Below are 25,805 nucleotides of genomic sequence, written 5' to 3'. Positions count from 1 at the left end.
TACATGTGCTGTTGATATTCAGCACAGTGTGTCATGTTGTATGTAAAGTTATGTTTGCAGGAGCAGGCGAGGAATCCTGGACCGTTACAGGGATCCAGAATCAGGCTATTTGCTCTGCAAAAGCCTGTTATCTTTCCTGTTAAAACATTCCCATCCTGGGGGCAAGTAAAACATGCTGAGGGCCAGAAGTTTATCACAAACAAGGTGGATACAGTATATCAGGCATCCTGTTTGCTTCCTGCTGCTAAACCTCAGCCAATGAGTTCACTGTACTCCAGCGGCCTGATCTCAATCCAATAGAGCACAGTGTAACTGGTAATTGAACTGTTTCAACTGTGAGGATCATAACATGTTATTGTATATTCCAATAAGGTTCTGAGTAGACTCTCTGATTTTGAAATTCAGTCAGTATTTTACACTATCTGTAACTGTGACAACTGGAAAATAATTGTTTGTCTTATCCAGTCAAACAGAACTTATTCTACCAGTAAACCCCCCAGTGTTAAGAAACAATGACAAAATGCAAACACTTTACTTACATAGCCCAAAGGTGATAGTCCACAATTAGGTGACAAAAGTTAAAACCGTCGTTTTACTGTAGCACCTCTGTTGACTCCCAAACCGTTAACTCTATTTTGATCCCATCTCCCAATCCAGAAATCGTATTTCAAGATTCTTGAATATAAGGCATGAATATGGAAATTATATTATAATATTTACAATTACAGCTAAGAAAGACCCCCTTGAACTGTTGTTTTTGCCTCTTTTGGAGGGATCCAAGCCTTAATTAGGGGGGTCAGACCCTCCCAATCCCTCCCGTAATTGAACCATGGCACAGGGTTTTCCTGCCCTCCATAGAAGTTATGCCCCCAACCAATGACCATGGAATTTCACATATGTAGGCATGAAATCTTTACTGTGTTGCTTTCATCTTACATGTTTAGTTAAAAGGGCACTTATGCAATTTTCTGTTTGCATAGAGTGACAGATTAGTAGTAAATGAAATAAGTAATAATTATTGCAGCACTAGCTAAGATTTCATGACATTTTTGCACACTAGTTTAAAAAACTGAATAATGATAAGTACAAACTGAATAATGAAAAGTACATTTATGGCATGTGTCCACCACAAATTTGCTCGTTTTCCACTGTGTGGTACCAGCCCGACTCGCCGCGACTCTACTTGCCTTTTTTGGTTTTCCATTGGGAAAAGTTGTACCTGCTACCTGGTACTTTTTTTTGGGATCACCAAGTGAACTGAGGCGATACTAAAATGTGACATGAAAACACGGCAGACTGCTTAGTGGTCAGAGAGAATCGTCACTATTCACTGCATCATCTTTGCGCTCATGCCAACCAGCAGGGGTAGCTCGAGAAAGCCAGATGGCCGTCCGCTCACAGACCCCTCTGGTCACACAGTCACACAGTCACACAGTCACACAACCCACTGCAGCAACAACGGTTGAGGAATCACAGCTGTAAGATTTTCGTACCGCTATTCTGTCTTTACATTCTTAGTAATGTTGAAACTCTTTAACTTAAATCAAGAGACAGCTGGTGTGTGTGGGTAACGGGTGTGTGTCGAGTTTTGTCGAACATTTTGTCGTGGCAGTTATGCACGGTGTTGCTATGATGACCAGCAACATTGAAGAGGTATTATCTGCAATGGAAAACGGAAGACGGCGGGCCAAAAGAGAGTCGAGGCGAGGCGAGTTGAGATTGTACCAGCAATGGAAAAGGGGCTATAGGCTGCTTTCAACATCAACTGATAATCTGAATAGACCAAACAATTATTCAAGAAACCAGTAGGTGGAAATAAAGCACCATCTAAGTCCCCGGGCTTTTTAAACCAATAAGACTTTCTCATCATCCACAGGCTAAACTTATTTTATGAATATAAACATTTGTTGTAGTAATCTAGAAATATCAACATTATTTTTCTTCTTTTCCAGATTGCATTTTCTTTCATCCTTTTTTTATTGGTATCTTTAATTCTAGACCCTAAATTTATTATCACAGTACTATAATTTATGATCCACTGTCTTGCTGAATGTGTGTGTATTGACAGTGTGTATGACGAGTCACAGCCAGATGATACCTGCGGAGAAAAAAATCACAAGTCAGTCACTATTTTATCTGTAACTGTGACATCTTCCTGGGAAAATTTGTTTGTCTTGTTCAGTCAAACAGAGCGTGTTTAGAAACATAATCCTTAGTTTCCTTCCTAAGTTTACTTAAAGTGCCAAAACCATACTTATATAGCCCAAAGGTGATTATTAGGTAACAAAAGTTCAAACAAAGTGTGGTTTTACTGTAGCACCTCTACTGACTTCCAAACCGTGACTCTATTTTGATCCAGTATCCAACCCATCCCCCATCCAGAGATTAACCTCTTCAGACCAGCTTATCCCCAGTTGGGTCAATCATTACAAACAAATTATGCCATGTGTCCAAACTTTGCTTAAAATGCAGAGAACTTAACTTCTACTGGAGATCCCAGTGTGTCATAAGAAACCAATATGGCTGAATTTTGGTGAAGTGTGTATAAGATGATGGTTGAGATATGTGGAATGATGGCAACCATACAAAATGGCATCTTTAAATATTTTAACCAAGTTATACTGTACCTACTAAAAATATTATTTCTAGCAACATAAAGGGAAATATTTTATTACCTAGACCAACAAATTTCATTTCCTCTCTCCAGCCTCTTGGAAGGACACTGTGGACGAATTGAACAAGGTAGCCCTCCTGGTGATCCCATTTATTTTTCTCATTGGGGTTATTAAAGTGCACACAGCGAGGGAAACTTTGCCAAAGAGGAAAACAGCAGATCGCTCGGTTGGTGCTCAGTCCTGTGCAGAATTTTTTTGGGGTTCCAGGGATTTGCAGAGGACATAAAGAATAAGAAAGGAGAGCAACAAAGGAAATTACCCGAAAACACTAGAATAAATTCCTCTTACATTCCCCCTTACATGCCTTCTTGTTTATGTGTAGATACAGAGGAAGAATGGGAGAACAGCACATATCCCATTGTTACTGTGTTATTATAGAGTATAGGAGAACAGTGGATACTTTAAATACAGCCCACACCCCTAATATTACTGTGTAGCTATAAGATTTTTACAACTGTGTGCATAGTTTATTCATCTTGTGCAATGTGTTTAAAGACTTATAATAAATAGGCCTTCTAGGCTCCTCTGTACCTATTTAACATTTAAGATTAGCTGTGTTTGATCCACCTTCATATAGTATATTACTGTATTACTTGAGAAAGGTGAGTTGTTTTCTGCTCCAGCCTCGTCCTAAATAGCTGCTGCAGTGCAGAGTGAAGGAATAATAGACTGGTTTCTCTGCTTGTTATTATTCTAAATCATGCAATGAAGTATTAGAAATGCATAATAAATCCCAGAAATGTGCCATTCTGAAGGTGGGACAACATCATTTGTATTTATTGAAATTATATCACAATTGAGAAAAACATCATAATGAATTAACAGATGCCACAGGGTGTCATTCTTTATTTACCAGCACTGTAAATTGTAGGTACACAGCATTTTAAGTTTAATACTTGCATTTTGCAAACCAAAAGAAAAGAACATAATCAAACAGTTGTATTTGTTGAAATGTAAATAGTTTTATTAATTGCAGAATTTCAGCCCCTGTGGTACTGCTCTTTATTCTGGATTTTCTGTACCTAAACAAATGTATGTGACTGCTGAATCATCTGATTGAAGTATTTGGCTTTACATACAAAGGTGCCTTTGAGGGTGAACTGATAAATGGCAACTCATCTGTTGATGATCACTGTGAAATTCTCATTCATTGTTCCTTGACAATGAACTCCAGGATATAGCTGTCCACTAAGACTGTGCAGTATGTAGCCTAAGGAACAATACTTGTGTTATAGCTGACTTGGGCAGTGAAATGTTTTATTTTTTAATTTATGTGGTCCTGGTTGTCCACAATTCAAATCAAAAATTATGGAGAATTATGGAACAGGTCAGACATGCATATGATTTAGAATGTGTAATGTGTAGAGTATGCAGCTAAATAAATTTCTGTTTAAAAATATAGGATTTTAAAATACATATGAACAGCTACTTAAGGCATAATTTATGAACAAATGTTCACAAAATATCAGAATTTCCCTTTTAAATGTTTCTCTTTCATTCTTTATTTTTTACATAGATTGTTTTTCCAAATTCCCATTTTATTAGAATTATCATAACTCTGTGACATTGTTGGACATTACTGAGAATAAATCTGGCTAAATGTACAGACAACAGTCGTAATTGTTATTAATCTGAGATCTTCACTGTGTAATTTACTTAAATGATGCAAACAGTACATATGCGCTAAAACACAAAAACAAAACAAAACTAGACTTCTGCATAGGTGCCATTGAAAAAGAATGGCTTGTCTGTCACACAGTGACCTATGACCTCTGGTGTCCATCTCTGGATCTTGAGCTTGTTGTCCTTTCCCGGCCGGACGATGACGGTGCTTCTGGACGCCACTGAAGGGTCTTCTTTGAAGAAGTTGAAGGGTCGGAGCAAGAAGCCCACTGCGTTACCGGGTGTTGTCGTGTTGGGGATGTCTTCTGAGTGAGGCACATGCAGGAAGCCGACTGTCACCCAGGCCACCAGGTCCTGCACACAGGAGAGCAAACAGTACATTAGTTAGAGTGGGACATATCACAGGGGATTTTTATCTTTTTGAAAGTGTCAGCATTCATGAGTTACCATGATGGAGAGTGACCAGAAATGAACAAATTTTAGGAAGAGCAATCTTAACGTACTAACATAACCTCTAAGAAAAACACCACACCCTCAAATGTAAACCACATTTCAAAGAATCCTTGCATCAGTAAAACATCACGTAACGTAAATCTGTGTAAATATATTGCAGTGTAACTTGTAATTGAACTCTTGGTTGGGGATCCTAAGATGATATTGTATGATCTAAAAAGGTTCTGGGTAGACACTAGAAGGTTCTGGGTAGACACTGTCTGTCTATGTACGAAAGAAAAAGCATAGATTTAACTAACTAACAGTTAAGTTTAAATGTGTAGTTTAACATTATGGAAACTTTGTTTACTTTCCTTTTATGAAGTTAATTTGTTAACTTCAGTTCGGGACGGACTATGCCTCAACCACACCTCCAATCACCTGCCACGCCAACGCATTCTCATCTCAGTGAATCATTACACTTGCACAGCTGTAGGGTTAGCCGGTTAACATGCATAGTACTAAGTCACTGACTTAGGTTTAGGCACAAACAATTGTGATGGTTATGGTAATGGTAGGGGGCTTAGGGGGGCTGTCAACACCTTTAACACGAATGTAGCTAGCACTTCCGGTCTCATAGAGCCGCTGAAGGGTACATTTAGCATCGAATAATACAAGGTATTTTCATGGCCACTCCTCAACCTCCAATCACCTGTCAAGGCTATGTCTGCCCCACTGGTCTCAGATTGCTTGACCCACACTCCCTTTCCCTTCCTTTGCCTTCGCCAGTCCAACGCAGGGCCACACCCAAGGACAATTTAGAGACACCGATTAACCTAGCCTGCATGTCTTTGGATGTTGAGAGGAAGCTGGAGTACATGCAAACTCCACACAGAAAGGCCGGGGCAACCGGGGTTTGAACCCACGACCTTCTTGCCGCGAGGCGACAGTGCTAACCGCTGCACCACCACCACACCACACCACACCACACCACCACCCCCACTATAATTCATGTATTCCAAACAGACATCCAAAAGATAATGTTGATGTCTCTGTTTAAATGTTCACTTTACCTGGTTGACTATGTTTTCATTGTTGCTGATGTAGTCCTCAAAGGACACAACGGGTTCCCAGGGGTTATTCTGGGCATAAATGCTGCTGCTGGTGGCTTCACTGTCTTTATGACGGGTCACAGCCAGAGGATACCTGCGGAGAAAAAGTTCACCAGTCACTCAGTGTTTCATACTATCTGTAACTGTGACGTCTAACTGGAAAATAATTAATACAGAGAAAAGGCACCTCTCACTCCTCAAACTCTGTCAGTTTGTCATTTCAAAAGTTGGCCTTATTTTAATTGTGTCCAACCGACATGTTTATCTCATCCAGTCAAACAGAACATATTCTACCAGTTAACCCCCCTGGGTGTTTAGAAACATCAGAAGTTTTCCTAAGTTTACTTAAAGTGTAAACACTTTACTTACATAGCCCAAAGGGTGTTGACGCTTTGTTGACTCCCAAACTGTAACTCTTGAACCAAGATTTAACCCATCTCCCAAACCAGAGATTAACCACTTCAAACTCACTGATCCTCCTTTGGGTCAGTCATTACAAACAATTATGTTATGTGTGCAACCTTTGGATAAATTCTACTGGAGGTCCTAATGTTTCAGAAGAAACCAACAGCAATTGAATTTTGGAGGAAAATATGTATAAGATGATGGACAAGACATGTGAAATGGCATCTTGGGTTTAAATATTTTCCCCAAGTTCTAACTACCAAATTTCTAGACACATAAGGGGCACATTTGATTACCTTGACCAACTGATGCCATTTTCCTCTCTCCAGCCTCTTGGAAGGACACTGTCGGCATGTGAGTTGTACTGAATACGATAGCCCCTCTGCTGCCCCCATTTATTTTTCTCATTGGGGTTGTTAAAATGCACATAGCGAGGGAACTTTTCACCAAAACTGAAAGCAGCAGATCGCTCGGTCTTGTGCTCAGTCCTGTGGAGTTTAGACTGGACGATGAAATTCTTCGGGCTCCAGGGATTTGTGAAGTTGACAAATTTCAGATCCACTGTTTCAAAGCTGTTCTCTCGACCTGTGTCACAGTGAAAAGAAAGAGTTTTTGTTAAAGTTAGAGGTCTGTTGAAACTCTAGACATTTACCTTAGCATCAGAAGTCTGTTATTTATCTTATAGCTAGGTGGGCTCAATGTAATCGCTGCTAACATTGGGCGAGAGGCGTGGCACACTTTGGACAAGCTATGACACAGAGTTGACACACAGTAAAATACAAGTATTCACACTCATATTAACAACTATGGGTAATTTTATGTTGCCTCTTAATTTAACTTGTATATCTTTTGAAAAACTGGTTGGGACTATGGCATGGGAAATTCTAGTTAAGGCATGGTTAGGCAACATAAACATTTAGTTAGTGCTGGGGAAAAGATTGTGGTTACAACTGATAGAAAAGGAAATGTTGATTGTATGCCTGTAACAAGACATGAACTTTGGTCTCCTATACATGAAAGTCTGACCCATTATACCCTTACTTTACTTTACCTTGATTCATGAAGGACATTCTACCCTAGAAATAAATTGTGAGGTGCAGATTCATCCAATATGGCTGTATTCAAAGAATAGTTTACTGTGATGGATTCTCAACTGATCTTGAATTTTGCCTGTTTTAAGTATAGACAGTCAATAGAGAGTTACTGCATAAAATGGGCCATAAAATCTACATGATTGTACCATAATACTCACCAACAATATCCAGGTCCACTTTGTAATGGATGAGGTGTGTGTGCAGGTTACCCAGCACATAATTATGCACCTTGGTACCAAAGTGAAGTCCGTTAGGTGTAAAGAAAGTGGCGTGAATGTATCCAGTGGCGCTGGCCTTTACTTCCACCACTCCATTCTGGTAGAAGAGGAAGTCCCAGATGTAATCATAGTTGTAAACCGTCGAGGTTGTTCGCATTACCAGCACTGTGTTTTCCAGACCTCCATAATAGTCATATCCCCCCCCAGGGTTGGAGTTGAAATGTCTTCTCAGAGGCATAGCAGTTGTCATCTCAAAAATACAGAGTGCATTTTTGTATTGCACGGGTTTGTCTGTGTCAAAGTAGTGGTAAAGGTCAACAAAGGTGGCAAATTCTGGACAGTCGATTCCAGGCGCCAGCTCATAGTTTGAGCTGCCCATTGCCCAGCCAGAATCGATGAACTTTGTTTGCATTGCAGTGGGAGTATCACCAGCATAGAAGGCAACAGCTTCTTGGAGACTGATCTCATAGGCAATCCTTTCTCCATTAAAACGGACATCAAAGACTTCAAGTCCAGCTGATGAGCGAACTCGGTAGGCGAAGGACCATCCAGCATATTCTACAAAATTGCGATCAACGTTGTAACGAGGCCCCTGGGGCTCCACAAGTTTTGGCCCATGGATGTTAGTGGGAGTGTTGGTCTGACCCCGGGGGATGTAAGTAGAGTAGAGATCACTGAAATCATGATCGGCTAGTTTGACCTTCTCCACACCTCCTGATTCATATTTTTCTACCAGTTCCTCAACACTGTCAAAGTACATGTTGTTATACCAGACCTTCTCAACAGTCCACCTTTCTGGATCCAGGTCCTGGTGGTTGATCAGTACCTCAAACCCAACTGGGTGCAGGAAGTTACCCTCCACAGACTTTTGCAGCATCATCCAGCTTCTCCTCTCACCTGGACCCAGCCCACGGGGGGCTGTGTCTGAGGACATTAGGCAGCGGTCAGTGCAGTTAGCAAAGGAAAACCCCCCTGTGGTCTCAAACAGAAGTTTGTGAGCCGTAGATGTGATCTTCTCGAGGAAGTCATTAATATGGTTCTGCTCTACATCAGTAATAGGCCTCGACTCAAACTGGATAGGCAAATCTCCCTTGAACGTCTTTACTTCGTGGGACTTTGGGGATGGCAGAGGACTCACAATAAACTCAGTGATGTTGGGCCTGGTCTGATTCCCAAACTGGATGATCACACGGGCTTGACGTGGAGGTTTGGCCTGTCCACGGTCTAGAGCTCTCAGGGCTTCATGCTTCCTTGGCAGATGGAGTTCTATCAGTAAGATGCTGTTCTTCTTCAGAGTCTTGCTATGAGCGTCGGTGAGCTCCAGCTCTGGAATACCATGCAGGTAGGCCCGGACAGCTTTCAATTCAGGCACAGTGAGGTCGGCAAACATGGAGGCACCGTCACGAGCCCAGTCTCTTGATCTGGAAGCACAACAACCAGCCAAGCAGACCAGCAGCAGCAGACAGAGAAGCCTCATGACTTGAATCTGAGGAAAGAGTAATAAGCATGAATTGACAGGATATGTTGAGTGAATTCATTCAGTGATGTTTCATTTTAGAAAAGAATGAAAATCTTCTAAATCTTGTAATTAATAGTTTTACATAGGGAGTTTCAGAAAGAAAAGCTTTCTACTTATCCCAATTATTTTAAAGCCTGTTTCTTACCCCTTTCTTGTAAACTAAAGAATCAAAAAACTATGGATGTCTTTCTACTTGGCTCACCTTTCTTCCTCATATTCTCTTCACAGCTGGATAAACAATTATTCCTTGTTCCTTTGCCTATAGTTATTTTCTCTTTCTATCAGTCTTTCCTCCATTTCTCCACAGGAACAAAAATAGTCTCTGCTATAACACACTTTTGCACACGCATCTCGGTATCAGGAATTAAGAAAGCTACTGTACCTGTAATTGTTCTCCTGCTTTAGCAACTGAAGAAAACTCTCTTATTCAAATAGGGATCAATGCACTGCTACTTATATTTGACCTCCTACTGTGAAGTGACGGAAGCTGATTGGTCAACAGTTGATTGTAAACATGATAAAAAACAGGTTCTCTTTTTAGATAATCCTGCATAAGCAAGGCAGGTTTATTTGTTTAACACCTTTCACCAACAAGGCAACTGAAAGTGCTTTACATAAGACTTAAAAAGCATTAAGAAAAGAAACAGAAGCAATATAAAAATAGAATGTAAAAAGACCACATGTGAATATGATTTAAAAAGAGAATGAGACAGAATAAAAATGACAGTGATGTGCAAGATGTGAATAAATCAGCCCAATGTTAATTTAATAAAAAGGCAGACTGCATATTTTCCAAGTTTGGAGTCTGTCCATGGAAACATGTAGGCTTCATCAGCAGAATACTGTGGATTACTGCATTCTAGGGGAAAATGTGTGTAATTACGCAGCACAGTTCAGAGCTTTTTCCATCTTTTTTACAACACTGAAAAATGACATTGATTCTGATTAAAGTTTTACAACCTGCAATCCATTTATTGTATAAATCAACTTTGCTCTTTCATTTGCACCAAGGCATCACTATATGAGGCCCAAGTGAAAACTAAAAGACTTAGCTTTTAGACTAATCACTTGGGATTTTTAAATAATAAATTCATTTTTTATTCATTTAAGAATGTTTAGATAACCACTTTTGTAAGCTCCAGTTCAGGAAAGCAAATAGATGCGATCCACTTTTACTTTATTACTTTATTTTACTATATCTGAATACTGAAGGCCGGAAATAAACTTTAAGTCCTGGTCATATCACTTAAAGTGTTTTTTTTACATGCAACTCATCAGTTTATAACTTATTACATACTATATGATGCTTTTTTTATACTTCAATTACAATCTTCATCTAGAAAAATAACCTTTTGAAAATGAGTGCTTCTTGTTTGTCTTTTCCTCATACATTTACACCTGGATCAACTGGTTTAGAAGCTTGATGCAGAGCATCTGAAACTGCCTAAGGGCTGTAATACACTGAGACAGTTACTGAATTTCACCCTGTGACTGCTAGTGCTGTGCATTTTTCAACACTGTTATTTCTGAACATCCACTGTAGGCAAATCAGTTTGAATATAGATTGTTACCGTTTCTATACTTCACTGTTAGTCATATGTTGTGCCTTAGGCCATAGTGTCAGGGCGATAACCAAGATTTTATAACTACAGAGGTCCAAAGCCAAACAGGAGGAGCAGGAGGAAAAAGAACACACAGTAGCACAACGCAAGTTCAACATAGAGATGGAAAATAGCTCATTGTAATTGCAGTGGTAATAATATACATTCAAAGGAAAAGTTTTCCACCCTACACTGTGAATGTTTACACAGTTTGTTCAATAAAAACATGAAAACATATAATTACTTCTGTGGTATTAGTTTAAGCAGAATGTGTTTGTCTATTGTTGTGACTTGATGAAGATCAGATCACATTTTATGACCAATTCATGCAGAAATCCAGGTAATTCCAAAGGGTCCAGAGATGTTTTCCTGCGACTGTATCAATAATAATAATGATAATGATAGCATCATCAAAGTAGAGCAGCTGTCGAAGGCAGAGAGGCGGGACACAGTGGATCTAATGGGGCAGAAATATGAATTTGCTGAAGCTGTGCAGGTGATCATGATCATTTCAGGATTTTCAGATCAGAAGGAATGATCTGGTGAGGAAATTACCAAAGAACGACTCAGGAGCAGAAGGTCAGTCACAGGAAGAGAAAAACATGACGCCTTTCTGTCCCATCTTATCAGTTTGTTTCAGCATGTCGTGCCTCCAGACAGCAGATCTGTGTTTATTACAGGTCACTCTTTATGCTTCAGGACTTTATAGATTCAGATGTTACTGGGACCTACTTCACTAAAGTTGCATTTCACAAATGATTGTTGCTCACAAATTGAGAGTCCTGCTGGGCTTGCAGTGCACAGCTTGCACGTTGCAGATCAGTTGAAAATGTTTAATGAAGCAGCTTTTGGAACAGAGAAAAGTCACTTAGTAAAGCTGGTTTTTGTTATTCTTGCTCAACTGTCTCACACACAAAGACTCAGAACTTGAAGAAGAAAGATGCGCAGGTGCTTTACACACTGAAGTTTAAACTGCAACCACAGAGCAGCAGCAGGCTGAGGGCCTCAAATGATAATTTCCAGTATTAGTTCATCTGTGGAATATTTCCTCAAACATTGATTAATTGTTTTGTCTTTTTGAAACGTGGAGCAGAGAGCATGTTCTGTCTGGAAAACATCTGATAACAACAACTAGTAGACCAACAGCTGTCACGTGAATGTCCTGCAGTAAGAAGCTTCTGCGTCGCCAGGTCATTTTTCCGGGGCTTTAGCCTCCGATGTTTGTCTATATTAACAGACTGTTCTCATCTCAGGGCATCCAATACCAACGCTTTCAGAAAAAGTGACAAAACGTAGTTATTTGTTGCCAAAGGTACCCTTCAGCGTCTCTATGACAGTATGGAGAACACATATATGCACACTGTAAACAAAAACAATAAATACAGATTTAGACAATAGTGCAATGAGCAGAGTACAAAGGATGTAGGAGTAAATTATTATAACCACTGTTATTATTATTTACATGTCAGAGGTGGATGAGATATACAGGTACACATACATGCATTCATGTACACAGTGTGATGGAGAAGAGTGCAAAGGACACTGGAAGGGGGGGTTGAAAACATGGAACATTTCTGGGCTAGGCTAAGCTATCAATGTTTCAAGAGCATGGTAAGAAGTCCAATACTTTGGGTCCTGCTGTAAATGTATTATGTAGCAAATACATCCCGATATCTCTCATCTGGTCCTACACATGTCCAACCACTCTAATGAAAGCTCTAACTCTAACCACTCTAATGAAAGCTCTAACTCTAACCACTCTGATGAAAGCTCCAACTCCAACCACTCTAATGAAAGCTCTAACTCTAACCACTCTTATGAAAGCTCTAACTCCAACCACTCTAATGAAAGCTCTAACTCCAACCACTCTAATGAAAGCTCTAACTCTAACCACTCTAATGAAAGCTCTAACTCCAACCACTCTAATGAAAGCTCTAACTCCAACCACTCTAATGAAAGCTCTGATGTTAACCACACAAATGAAAGCTCTAACTCTAACCACTCTAATGAAAGCTCTAACTCTAACCACTCTAATGAAAGCTCTAACTCCAACCACTCTAATGAAAGCTCTAACTCCAACCACTCTAATGAAAGCTCTGATGTTAACCACACAAATGAAAGCTCTAACTCCAACCACTCTAATGAAAGCTCTAACTCCAACCACTCTAATGAAAGCTCTAACTCTAACCACTCTAATGAAAGCTCTAACTCCAACCACTCTAATGAAAGCTCTAACTCTAACCACTCTAATGAAAGCTCTGATACTAACCACACAAATGAAAGCTCTAACTCCAACCACTCTAATGAAAGCTCTAACTCTAACCATTCTAATTAAATCTCTAAATAGCCGGATAATAATAACAACAAATGCACCAACACACATTTACAGTTACAACCGCTGGCCGCTACAACTCTCTCACAAAATCCACTACTGCGACGCCATCTTGGGATTACGCAATACCTCTGAGCTCTGCATTCTTCCTTTTGGCACAGACTGCACCAGAGGAAAAGTGTTGCTTTGGAACACATGGTCTTTATCGCCATCTGGTGGCCGACCCATAGTAGTTACATGGACAAGCATGGTCCCAAATGAAAGGTCTGCTCGAGATAAGTCCATATGCATCATGGTGGGATATTCTGTTCTAAAGTTATTAGCTTGTAAATCATGGGACTTCTCTCGGTCATAGGAATGTTGATCAATATTATCAATATTTCAATGTTTTGGAAACTTTATGTTACTTGTAATGGGGTTGTGTACACAGAAATAGTGTTTTGAAGAAAACTCCCATTAAAAGTCAGCATGTAAACAGGAAATGCGGCCAAAACATGGACATTCGCCTGGTAAATTTTTAAGAAATTGTAAAGTAATTGTTGTATTTTAGTTTCTTTTGATCAAATTTACTGTTACAGTTCTGTCCAGGTGTAGTAAAAGATATTTATTTGCATTATATCAGCTAGATGATGGTTTTGATGGTATAGTGACTTTGAAATATAGATTTTATCCAAGGAAAGGATGAAAATATCATATTTTCCTTTATTGCATCTCCACTCAGGCAAAGCAAGACAAGGCAAGTTTATTTGTATAGTACAATTCAACAACATAGAAATTCAAAGTGCTTAACATAAAACATAAAAGCATAATAGGGAATTTAAAATAATTTTTAAAAGGATGAAAAAAAAACAGGATAAAATAAAATTTAAAAGTTAAATAGTTCTATTTAACTCTTCAAAAAAAAAATTCTAAAATAAAAACAGGATAAACAGGACAGAAAAGTTACAGTGCAGTGTGAGTTATTAATCTTCAGCCTTGAATTTGATCAAATTAAAGGCAGTGTCAAAAAGAGTTTATGGATGGTTCATAACGAAGCAGAAGATCAGAAATGTATTTTGGTCCTAAACCATTTGGTGCTTTATAAACCAACAGCAGGATCAATTCAGGAAGCCAGTGTAAAGACCTCAGAACTGGAGTGATGGGATCCACTTTTTTGCTATTAGTGAGGACTCGAGCAGTAGCGTTCTGAATCAGCTGCATTCTGATGGATTTCTTAGGGAGCCCTGTAAAGACACTGTTACAGTAGTCAAGTTGACTGAAGATGAACGCATGGATAAGTTTTTCCAGGTCTTGCTGACACATAAGTCCTTTAATCCTTGATATATTCTTCAGGTGATAGTAGGCTGACTTTGTAATTGTCTTAAAGAGGTGGTATTATGCTTATTTTCAGGTTCAAAATTGTATTTAGGGGTTGTACCAGAACAGGTTTACATGGTTTAATTTTCAAAAAACACCATATTTTGGGTATGGAGTGATACATCTTGTCTCTAATTTATCTTTTTTAGGAGTTGCACATGCGCAGTTCCTAGTTAAGAACTACTAGCCAATCAGAAGCAGAGAAGGGCGGGTCAGTGAGAAGCCGGTAAACAGCTTCGTTTCAGCTGTCCATGTTGCCGACCAGCTTGGCAACATAGACTGGAGTTTCAGAGTGGTGAGTTATTAATCTGTAACGAAAGGATCTTTCATCCATAAAGTTTTAACTGAGCTCTGTCTCTACATCACAGGAACAACTTTATGTCCACTGACTGCCTGGAGGGCAGCTGGTGTTTGGAAGGGAGAGGAGAGCTGTGTGCTGCAGCTCACTGTTTTTCCACCGGTGTTTTTGTCGGACTAGCCGCTTAGCAAGCGTTATATGAGGCGCATTTAGCTTTCATCCCTGTGACATCATGAAAGGGAAACGGCTGGATGACAAACGAGCTGTATTCAGGCAGTTCAGAGCAGAGTTTTCTGTGGGAGATGGTAACTCCCTTTGGGCTGGACTTTTTTTGCAAACCTGTTATATGCAGAAAAAAGGTATATATAGGGAAAAAGCCAAAATAAACAATACCTCCTCTTTAATGTGGCTGCTAACATTCAGGTCCGAGTCCATTACTACACCAAGATTTCTGGCTTGGTTTTTGTTTTTAACATTACCGACTTTTAATCGTTCTTCCCTGGCTCCAAAAACAATAACTTCAGTTTTATCTTTGTTTAATTAAGGAAAATTCTGACACATCTACTTGTTTATTTGTTCAATGCAGTTACTTAGCGCCTGTATGGGATCATAGTCCCTTGGTGATATGGTTAATCTGTGTGTCATCTGCATAATTATGATAACATATCTTGTTGTTTTTCAGAATCTGTGCCAGTGTAAGCATGTAGATTTTAAACAGAAGAGGCCCCAGAATGAAGCCTTGGGGAACTCCACAAGTCATTTTTGTTAGCTCAGATGTGTAATTACCTATAGACAAAAAGTAGTCTGTAATGACCAAAATTATGCCTCTAGGTCTAATGGATGAGGAGTTATTTCTGATTCTTTTGGGTATGGTATTTTATGCTTTTTTCCTGGAAAAAGGTTGTAGTTTAAAAATCTCCACAGTCTAACTTCTACACAGACTTATATGTTTCAGACATGTTGTAAATGAAGGCTATTTGTTGGATTTCCAGAGTTTTCTGTCTGACCGAGGAAGATTCAGGTGTTGCAGCTGTTATTTGTCCTTCATTGAGATGTAGATGCAGGAAAATGAGTGTGCGGCTGCTATAAGACTGTCAGACAGCAACAACAAGCCACACACAAAAGAGAACATGGAAGGATGTCTGATATGTTATTTAACAACAGAAAGAGAGCAGCTTTGTGTTAGGATTTGATTTTGTGCTGTTGTTTTTTCCTGTGTTTATTTGATATTTTCATGGTTTGGAGTTTTGTAGTCTTGTTTATTATTTTGTTCATTCGCTCAAGTCTTTTTAGTAACTGTCTTGTCTGTTATCGTAGTTCTTAGTCCTGTGCTTTAGTTCATGTTTAATGTCTTTCTTGGTCGATGTACTTCTGTGTTTTATTACTTACAGTCTGTGTCTTTGTCGTTAGTCTTTTATCTCCATATTTTAGTTTGGTCCTGTCCATGTCCTGATTTTGCAGTCATTCCATGTTTTACTTTGGTAGATCTGTCCTTCTGTGTTTTGTGAACTTTACTTCCTGTTTTATTTTGTAGTCTTCTGTGCCTGGTGTTTTTGTCTAGCTCCTGTTGTTAGTTAGTAAATTGTTGTCTTGATGATTTATTTGTTACCTCTGCCTTTGTTTTTGGATCTGTGTCTGCTTGTGTTTGTTGTCTTTTCGGTTTATTCTTTATTCTGTTCTGTATTAGTTTCCTGTCATGTTTCTTTGCTGTTGCACTCTGTCTTATTCACTGTGTGTCTGCTGTGCCTGATTAGTCCTAATTCCCTTCACCTGTGTTGCTCCCACCCCGCTCGTTAGTTCCTGTGTGTATATATGCCTGCTTGTTTCTTCAGTCTTTGTCATGTCCTTGTGTCTAATGTTTAGTGTTCCTGCCTGTTCCTTTGTTTCATGGATCCCTTCTTTGCATTTGGATTATTTTCTCTGCCCTGTTCTGGATTTTACTCTGCCTGTTTGGAGATGCCTTTGTTTGGACCTTTTGCCTGCTGTGCTCATGAGTATGCCTGCTTAAGTTGCTGAATAAATCTTTTGTTTGAACTGCATCCTCCCCTCGCCTTGCCATTGTCTGCATTTGGGTCCTAACCTCAGTCAGCATTAAGCCTCCCCCTATGACACTTTGTCTTCAGCTGGTAGTTTGTTGGTTTAGACAGAAGGTGGTGCTGCTGACTCAAACATGTTTAAGTCTCATCTGGAGACTTAAACATCTGGAGACAAGCTGGGTTCAAACTTGTGATGTGGACACAACTGAAATACATCAACATACATATCAAGTTGAGCTGTGAAACAGGAAGCTATGACATTTTATTAACCTCTTCAAACCCACTTTTCTCCTCAGATTTCCCCTGAAGGAGCTTTAACATAATAACACTGACAGGGGCCGTCCTGCAGAATGAGTACTTTTACTTCAATCCTTGTGTAGTAACATGTTGGATGCAGGACTTTAACTTCTAACAGTACTTGTACTTGAGTGATTGATCTGAATACTTCCTCCACCACTATTTATTTCACGTTAGAAGCTCCACATTAAAGTTGGGTAAGATCTGATCAGTTCTGACTCCAGCTCTGATTCTGCTTGTTGATTCTGGTTCTGATCAAATCCTCTGATTCTTCTCTTCTTATTGGAGTCAGAAAATAAAGCAGAATATGCTGGAAGCAGAAATCACCTTTATTTTCAGATTCACATTCAGGCTGCCAGAATAAGTCTTATGAACTTGACTGTGTGGCCACAGCGGCTGTTTGTGGAGCTGACGGCTGAATTTTAGTCCCATAAAGAGAGTAAATAACTGTGTATGTCTCACTTCATTATAGCAGTTAACTTAATGTAGAGAAGATGAGCGAACACTAAACTTTCTCAAAGCGAGGACCAAGTGTGGTGGAAACTTTGGTAATAAAATCACTGAAATATAGCAAAAATTCGATCTATGTTAACTTTTAAGGACACCGAGACCATTTTACACGCCTTCATCTCATCACGCCTGGATTATTGCAACAGCCTTTTCACCTGTTTAACCCAAAAATCTATTGATCGACTCCAGACTGTCCAGAACTCAGCTGCCAGGCTTTTAACCAGAACAAAGAAATATGACCACATTACTCCTATTTTAGCTTCATTACACTGGCTCCCAGTGTGTTTTAGAATTGACTTTAAAATTCTATTGATCACTTTTAAAGCTCTTCATGGCCTCTCGCCTTGTTATATTTCTGACCTTTTAGTCCCATACGCACCAGCACGTACCTTGAGATCCTCGGGCAGAGGTCTGTTGTCCCTTTCCCGATCTTATTTGACTTTATTTTATCCCTTTTATTTTATTGGGTTTCTGCACTACGCTCCCTTCAATTCACCTGGCGAATGTCCGCTCTCTAGCCAACAAAAGACTCCCTGCTCATTGTTCTTGGGGATTTCAACAGAGCTAACCATCTTCAAACAGTCACCTTCCCCCTCTGTCACTCTGGAGCCCAACAGGGACACCATCATAAAGAAGGCCCAGCAGAGGATGTAGGCTACTTCCTGCGCCAGCTCAGGAAGCTCAACCTGCCTAAGGAGCTGCTGATCCACTTTTACACAGCTATCATCCAGTCTGTCCTCTGCACCTGCATCACTGTCTGGTTTGGATCTGCCACCAAAAAGGACAGGGACAGACTACAATGGACAGTCAGGACAGCAGAAAAGATCATCGGTGCCAACCTGCCCTCCATTCAGGACTTATGCATTTCCAGAGTCAGGAAACGGGCACAAAACATCACTGCAGATCCATCTCACCCCGGACACAACCTGTTCCAACTCCTCCCCTCTGGTAGGCGCTACAGAGCACTGTACGCCAAAACCAACAGACTCAGGAACAGTTTCTTCCCACAAGCCATCACTCTGATGAACAGCTGATTTCTGACTCACAGTGTCAGGAACAATTCCTGTGCAATAACCCAGTAAGTCTGTCTCTAATCAGCCACCTGTTTACTGGCTAACACTTATTATTTATTTATTCACCATTCTCTATTTCAGTGCTTTTCATACTGTTATATTGTCACATTGTAGATACTGTATACCAATCCACCTACCTCAGGTCATTACTCCTGCACAAAATACTTATACTTATTTATTCCAGCATCATATGTGTAGGTATCTGTTAGATACCATAGAAGGGTTCAGTCCCTACATAAACACTAATCACTGCTCTCCCCTTGAAAGGTCACTAATCCTCTATCCAGCTGCTACAGTGTTATTTTAAACTGTTATGCCTCAAATGCAGATTTGTTATACATCACATATTCCCCCCTGCCAGACTTAATTGAGTCTCGAAAAAAAAAAAAAAGAGATCAATTTCTCCAACACATGCTTCTTGCAATATTATTTTTCACAATATATCAACTTTATGGATTGTGAGAACGAAAAACCTGTCCAGCAGCCTTCATTCCAAAATGCCCTCCAAGACAATCTAGACAGGAAAATTTTCTCACGGCCCCTCTGCCTCCAGTTCGATTAATAAAATACATCTTTATCAGTCAATGCAGAGATATGGTTTAGCCAATACATGTGAAAACCTCAGGAAATTAAATAAATCAAAACAATGTCCGAAATCAGGCTCGTCAACCCATCGGACCCTCCAACTGACCTTTCCCTGCCTAGACCCTATATCCCTAAGCATCAAGAAAAAGAAACAACCTGAGGTCCCCAAATATTAACTCCCCATAACTGAAAGTATAAGTCTTTACACAGTTAACACAAAAAGAATATGATAGTTAATTAAGTATTATTCATTCACATATGTATTCATATCTATATCAAAGCAGACATAGGAAGGTATTCCACTGCAGCTCCTCAGCAGTGTCCTCAGCAGTGTCGACTTCCAGTGTAGTGTCGATGCAATCCAGACGTTTCCACACCGTCCTTGTCCAGAGTTCATTCATATTGTCCTTGTTTGAGTATTTGAATCCCCATCTGTACATCCCCATATACTCTGGAAGAAAAGAAAACACCAACCAGTCTCTTGTTGCAAATAACACATGAAAATTAAAACCTCAATGTATGGAAATACAAAGTAACATTAAAATGGATCTTTCCATCATTACTTCATCTGGTTCCACTTCATCCTCTCCATCTGAATCAGCCATAGTTAACAAAGGCATCTGAGTGTTCTCCCCAGGCATTACCACTCCAACCCATCTCAATATCATAGCTTTCGCAAAAGTCAATAGCACCGTACAAAAGCAAAACATCAAACACAGCGCTACAAAAGCTGCTACCAAAATCTGAACCACCACTGCTCCCACTGGTCCTAACTGATTTTGTAACCAAGTATTTGCTGACCATCCAGCTCCCTCAGATTGACCAAACGCAACCTCTTTAATGCATCTATAACACTAGTGATATTATCAGAACTATCGGGATCAAAGTATATCAACCGTCTCCCGTCAAGTTCATAGCCACACACAAACCTCCTTGTCTGGCTAAAATATAGTCGAGAGCCATGTCATGTTTCAACAATGTCAGTCTGTGACTTCTTTGAGTATTTGACAGAAGATTAAACCCTCGTATAGTTTCATTTGCAAAACCCCATTAATTTTTTCACAAATCCCTTGACTTTGTGGGTGATAAACTGCTCCAAGACGTTGTTTGATTCCCAATTTGTGCAAAATCAATTTCACTGTTTTATCCACAAACTCTTTCCCATTATCTGACCATATTCGATCTGGAAGTCCCCACCTGCTTATGACTTCTCTACACAAAAACTTGGCAACCGACTGAGCGTCTTTCCGCTTTGTTGGACAGGCCTCTGGCCATCGTGAAAATCTATCCACAACCACTAGCATGTATCTTTTCCCTTCAACTGGTTTTATCATATCGACAAAGTCAACAACTAACTCACGCATAGGACCCCTTGGGGTGGGAATGTAACCAGGAGGAACAGTCACACCCCTGCGGACATTATTTTTCAGACAGATTGTACAGGAGAACAAAAACCAAAAAAGCAAACAACAATTTAGTGCTTTTATGTACTCACAAGGTTATTTCCACCGTAAAATAAGAGTGTTAACTCTCTGAGTAATCATAATCTATTTTCTCTAACTTTTTGACGTACCTACGTTAACATGCAAGCTAAGGAACATCGGTGTCATTTACACTGGGGATGCTGGGGACACTCTTCACTCCTATTTAAAGCTTACTCTGTTAAAAAAACGTTCTGAAATATAGCTTGTGGTTCAAAAAAAAAAACCTCAAATGAAATTCAAGTAAAATATAGAAAAAACAAATGTGCACTTCCCAAACAAAACCCAACTGCTGATTATGAAATGACCCAACAGCAGCATTAATCAATAACTTTAACAAATTTCATAACACAGTTTATTCATATATATTTTCTTTAATCCTCGCCTTATCCCCCTCTGCAGAGTCTCTCTCACACACAGCCGAGACACAGCAGGGGCAGCTCTCCACACACACACACATGGTAGCTATCCAGTCAACAAGGCATGCATTCCTTCACACTGTTTATACAGCATGCTTCCGCCGCACCCTTTTCCTTTATTTCCTTCCTAAATTTGTGCTACCTCGAGTTTGCAGATATTTAATGGCTTTGGCTTCCCCAGTTCCCGAAAATTCACCTAGTTCCTTTCCAGGATTTGCGGCCCATCTAAGATCGCCTTTTAAGGACTTTTTGTCCAGATCTGCGGCGTCCTAATCCTTATATTACCTTTTTCCTTATCCTTATATTTTCTTCCTTATCCTTATTAATTTGTATTCAAGCTGAATGACCCTGGCCAGGGTTACACTCTCTCTTTTACCCTTAATCCAATTTACCTATTCCTTAAAGCCTAGTTTCACGCGACAGTAATTTCCATCCCACATGATTTACGGTTATAAGAATCTGAGGGCCCATATTCTTAATCTTTGCAAAGTTATGAAAGCTCACTTCCCGTTACTCCTAGGCTATTCCTTTTTCTTCCTTTTATATCTAACTATCTGTCTTCATTACATTCACACACACCCCTTTTTGCGTTATCCACAACGCACACAAAATTTAGAAGGGAGTCTTCTCACACATCCACCCGCAACCCACATAGCAGTGAAATTTGGCCCAGATTTGGCTTAAAGCTGGCACTGCTGGCACTGAGTCGGCACTGGCATAAGGCATATGAACCGAACATGGCCCAGGTGTGGCAGACAATGGCACCGCCTTTAAGGCGGCAAACAAGATATGGGCCAGTTGTTGAGCGTTGTATTTGGCCCAGATGTCAAATTAGAAGTGTGGGCCACAGATGTATGACCGGTCTTGTCCCACAGTTTAATTTCAGATATTTTTGAGTAAGGTGCTAATAATTATTTAAAAGCATACTTCCATGACTTGTATTTGTAAACAAACAAATTAAAAAAAATTAGGCCCATGATGTTCATAAAACGTCTGTATTGAGGCTTTTTTTTTTTTTGTAATCTGGGCCAAACACGGCAACTGTATAAAATTAAAGTGGCATGGTGAAGGTTTAGTTGAGGCTGACATGTGGAAACAGTGCAAAACTCAGGTATGGTCCAAAATAGGGCCAGCTATAGTCATACAGTGGGCTGAGATATGGCTATATCATGGGCCATATGTGGCCCGTGTTCTAGCTACCAGATATGGAGCACTTGTGGACCGTAATTCATTGAGGTATCTGGGCCGAGTCTAAGTGTGTTGTGTGGCCCGTCACTGGGCCAGACCAGTTTTGCTATGTGGGAAGCATTCACACGGGATCGAACCGGTGTACCCTTTAACGCACACACAGACACTGAACTGACCAGCGCCCACAGTTTATGAGAAAACTCACCCTATACGCCAGCGTCTGGAGCGGGAGTCAGCTCGACGGTGCCTGTGATGGAACGATGAATTCTGGCACAACACGGTTCCTTCGTGGTCGCCAATTTCTGTGGTGTCCGAACAATAATGCTGCGATGATGTGTTGAGAAGAAACCCGCTTGACACTGTTCTTGATCATAAAAGTTTATTACATCAAGGAGTTCAGCATCAATTACAAGCTCTGCAGCCCTCTATCCAGCTGCTACAGTGTTATTTTAAACTGTTATGCGTCAAATGCACATATGTTATACACCACACACAAAACTTATTATTTCATTTATCAGTTCTATCAGTTTTTTAAATGAGGTTTATCATTTAAACTTCATTTAAGTTCCAACATTTTGACCAAAACCCATTTTAATTAAGAGAGATTGTCACAAACACATCATGTTAAACACACACATACAGACAGATTTCGAGTAAATGGAGAGGAGGAGCAACAGCATTTAAAACCTGGAAGTGAACGTATTTCTTTCAGTTCAGACTCCATTTAGAGTCGACAGGGCAGAAGGAGGAAAACTGAAGGCTGGGGCAGGGTGAGTGTTAATCAAACATTATTTATTATTTTACCGTCAAAGTCTCTGAGTCAGTTTTCTCCCTGTGGACTGGAGAGGAAAGAAAAGTTAGAGTGAACACCTGTTGTACTGTGGCCGCTTGAGCAGCCGGTAAAAAAAGCACAGGTCGTTGCCTCACTTCGATTATTTTCCAGCTAAGATCCTCGACAGTCCGGGCCACTTCAATCTGACAACGTGTTTTGCTACGTTTTTGTCGCTGAACTCGCCCCAGTTCAGTTAGTCCGGTCCAGGGGTGCTTCTCAAAACTGTTATGCCCAATCCCAGTGTCCACCCTCACAGACTGTGAGGCGCCTTCCCGGGAAGTCCGTGAGGACACTGTTATCACATCTTTTGTCTCTAGTTCAGAGGAGTTTTTTTTTCTTTCCATATTCCGTGTGCGTCCTTGAGAAGTGAGTACAGTATCTAGTTTGTTCGGTTTATCACGTGTGATGTTGCCGTGTGTTTTATCACCCTGTCTCACTTCCTAGCATATATTATATATTGCTGTGGTTGTTTTCATGTTTATTATCTATATCTAGAGAGAGGGAGAGAGAGAGAGCGAGAGCTGGAGAGAGGGAGAGAGAGAGACTTTTGATTTTTCAGCATCTTTATTTAACAAAAGATTACTTACATAAAAACAATATATATTTTGTTACAAATTTCTTTTTTTTAATAAAAATAATGCAAAGTGAAGTTCATTATCAATGACAGAACACAAAGCCCTTCTGTGACACAATATTCCTTGAAAAACATTTAAAGAGTACATTACTTTATAAAAACGAAAATCAATTACAATCCTCGGTTTGATCATAGCTGCAAACACCCTTTCAACATTATATTCACTTTTTTTCTCAATTTTATCTCTTCTACTAATGTAAATGGCCATTTTGGCTTTACCCAAAATAAAATTCAACAAATGACACTCATACTTTCGCCTTTGAACATATTTAAAACCTAAAATAAAAGTTTGCACAGAAAACTTCTCATTAAAACAATTAGAAAGATTCTGAAAACTATCAAATAAAGGCTTTAGTCTTGAACAATACAAAAAGGTATGAAAAACAGTTTACACAAGCTTTATAAAACATTTTTCCACTACTTTCATACAAATCCATATCTGTAAACTTTTCAGATTCTAGAAAAATTCCTGCATATTCACCTAAATTTGGTGTAAGAAACAGAATTGGAAACGGATCCGACTCGTTAGGGATAACTTCCCCTTCACAGTAATTTTGAAGCATCTTTTTTTCTTCCGTTGTGAAGGCAGAGTTCAGTTTCTGTAACACTTGTGCCACAATTCGAATGGATTTAACTCCCAACGAAACAGCTACATCTTGAACTTTATCAAAACTTGGGCCATCCACTTTAATTAAACACCCAAGTGTTGTGATCTTAGATTTAATAAAATCTGCCGACATTGTCCCACATGCTCCTAAAATGTCCAAACGTGATCCATAAAACAGAGGTTCTTTCAACAGCCAAGACAATGATGACATAGAATCAGTTCTTTTAACTTGAAAGAGGTCCCAAACTTTAAAAAGATTCTTGTAAAACTCCGGCAATCTGGATGTGTTGATTTTTCCGGGATTTAACAAGAACAACGACTTGTCCAAACATAGTCCTTCAGCAGTCTTTAGGATCGTCCTGGCCACTGGCCTCCAGCTTAGGTTCTCCGGACCAGTGAGAAAGCGCTGTATAAATTGTAGCCGAAAACCTGCGGTCCTACTCTGCAAATGTACAAGTCCTTGTCCTCCTTCTTCTTTTGGTAGATATAACACATTATGAGGTATCCAATGCATTTTTTCCCCCAAAAAATCTATTAAAGGGGACTGAATCTTAGCAAGTATCAATGCAGGTTGATCAATACAAGCCAGTCGATGCCATAGGGAAGAGGCCACCAAATTATTAATAATCAGAGTACGTCCTCTATATGATAAACTCTTAACAATCCATTTCCATTTCATTAGACGTCCTTTAATTTTTTCAACTGATCCCTCCCAGTTTTTTTGAACAATCGTTTCATCTCCCAAAAACACTCCTAAATATCTTAAACCATATTTTCTCCAACTTAACCCACTTGGGAGTATTGGTACCCCTCTTTCCCACTTTCCTACTAACACTGCTTCGCTTTTACCCCAATTAATTCTTGCTGAAGATATAGTTTCAAAATCTCTCAATGTTTTTAATAATAAATCCACATCATTTTGTTTATTAAGTATAATGACAACATCATCAGCGTATGCTGACAAACACAAAGTGCTGTTACAGGCTTGTAAAGATACCCCTTCTAAAACTCTTCTCAATTTATTTAAAAGTGGTTCTATTGCCAAAGTGTAAAGTATTCCTGACAGAGAACACCCCTGTCTTACCCCCCGACACACTCTAAAAGGAGCAAATAAGCCACCGTTAACTTTCAGTAGACTCTCAATGTCATTGTACAGAATTTTAATATAACCAATAAAATCAGAACTAAAACCAAATGCTTGCAAAGTTTTCCACAGATAATCGTGTTCTACACGATCGAACGCCTTCTCTTGATCTAAGGAAATCAAACCCATGTCGACTCCCAATATTTTTGAAACATCAAATAAATCTCTTATAAAATGGATATTATCAAAAATTGATCTTCCATGTACACAATAAGACTGACCAGAATGGATTACCTCCTCCAAAACTCTTCCTAGTCTAGTAGCTAAAACTTTTGAGAGCAATTTATCGTCATAGCACAATAAGGATACAGGTCGCCAGTTTTTTATGTCTCTT

General features: G+C 39.6%; 2 protein-coding genes across 3 annotated transcripts in view; one reads left to right on the top strand and one right to left on the bottom strand.

Moving 5' to 3' along the window:
- Positions 1 to 3,480: 3,480 nt before the first annotated feature.
- Positions 3,481 to 9,051, bottom strand: LOC119913472 (amiloride-sensitive amine oxidase [copper-containing]-like). The gene is made up of 4 exons (XM_038732903.1): positions 7,500 to 9,051; positions 6,544 to 6,832; positions 5,804 to 5,936; positions 3,481 to 4,652 (listed from the first exon to the last, which is right to left on the bottom strand). The coding sequence occupies exons 1-4, from the start codon at positions 9,034 to 9,036 to the stop codon at positions 4,383 to 4,385; spliced, it is 2,229 nt and encodes a 742-aa protein (XP_038588831.1). The 5' UTR covers positions 9,037 to 9,051; the 3' UTR covers positions 3,481 to 4,382.
- A 13,861-nt stretch (positions 9,052 to 22,912) lies between these two features.
- Positions 22,913 to 25,805, top strand: part of LOC119913442 (protein NLRC3-like) — a 36,255-nt gene continuing 33,362 nt past the window's right edge. For both annotated transcript variants that reach the window (XM_038732871.1, XM_038732880.1), the window contains exon 1: positions 22,913 to 23,024. The gene's annotated coding sequence lies outside the window, so the exon portion shown is untranslated. The remainder of the gene's footprint in view (positions 23,025 to 25,805) is intronic.

This window comes from Micropterus salmoides, unplaced genomic scaffold, assembly GCF_014851395.1.
Source record: "Micropterus salmoides isolate LMB-PRFRI ecotype aquatic unplaced genomic scaffold, ASM1485139v1 Ms_hic_scaffold_1, whole genome shotgun sequence".
In the NCBI taxonomy this organism is placed as follows: domain Eukaryota; kingdom Metazoa; phylum Chordata; class Actinopteri; order Centrarchiformes; family Centrarchidae; genus Micropterus; species Micropterus salmoides.
Note: the sequence above shows the minus strand (reverse complement) of the source record. Positions and strands in the feature narration are given on the sequence as shown.

Bases quoted from the DNA above. Each gene is read 5' to 3' on its own strand.
- LOC119913472 (XM_038732903.1), bottom strand. From the start codon at position 9,036: ATGAGGCTTCTCTGTCTGCTGCTGCTGGTCTGCTTGGCTGGTTGTTGT. The intron at 6,833-7,499 runs GTGAGTATTATG...ACTGTGACACAG, and splicing joins AGTGGACCTGGATATTGTTG to GTCGAGAGAACAGCTTTGAA. The intron at 5,937-6,543 runs GTAATCAAATGT...TTTTCTCCGCAG, and splicing joins AATGGCATCAGTTGGTCAAG to GTATCCTCTGGCTGTGACCC.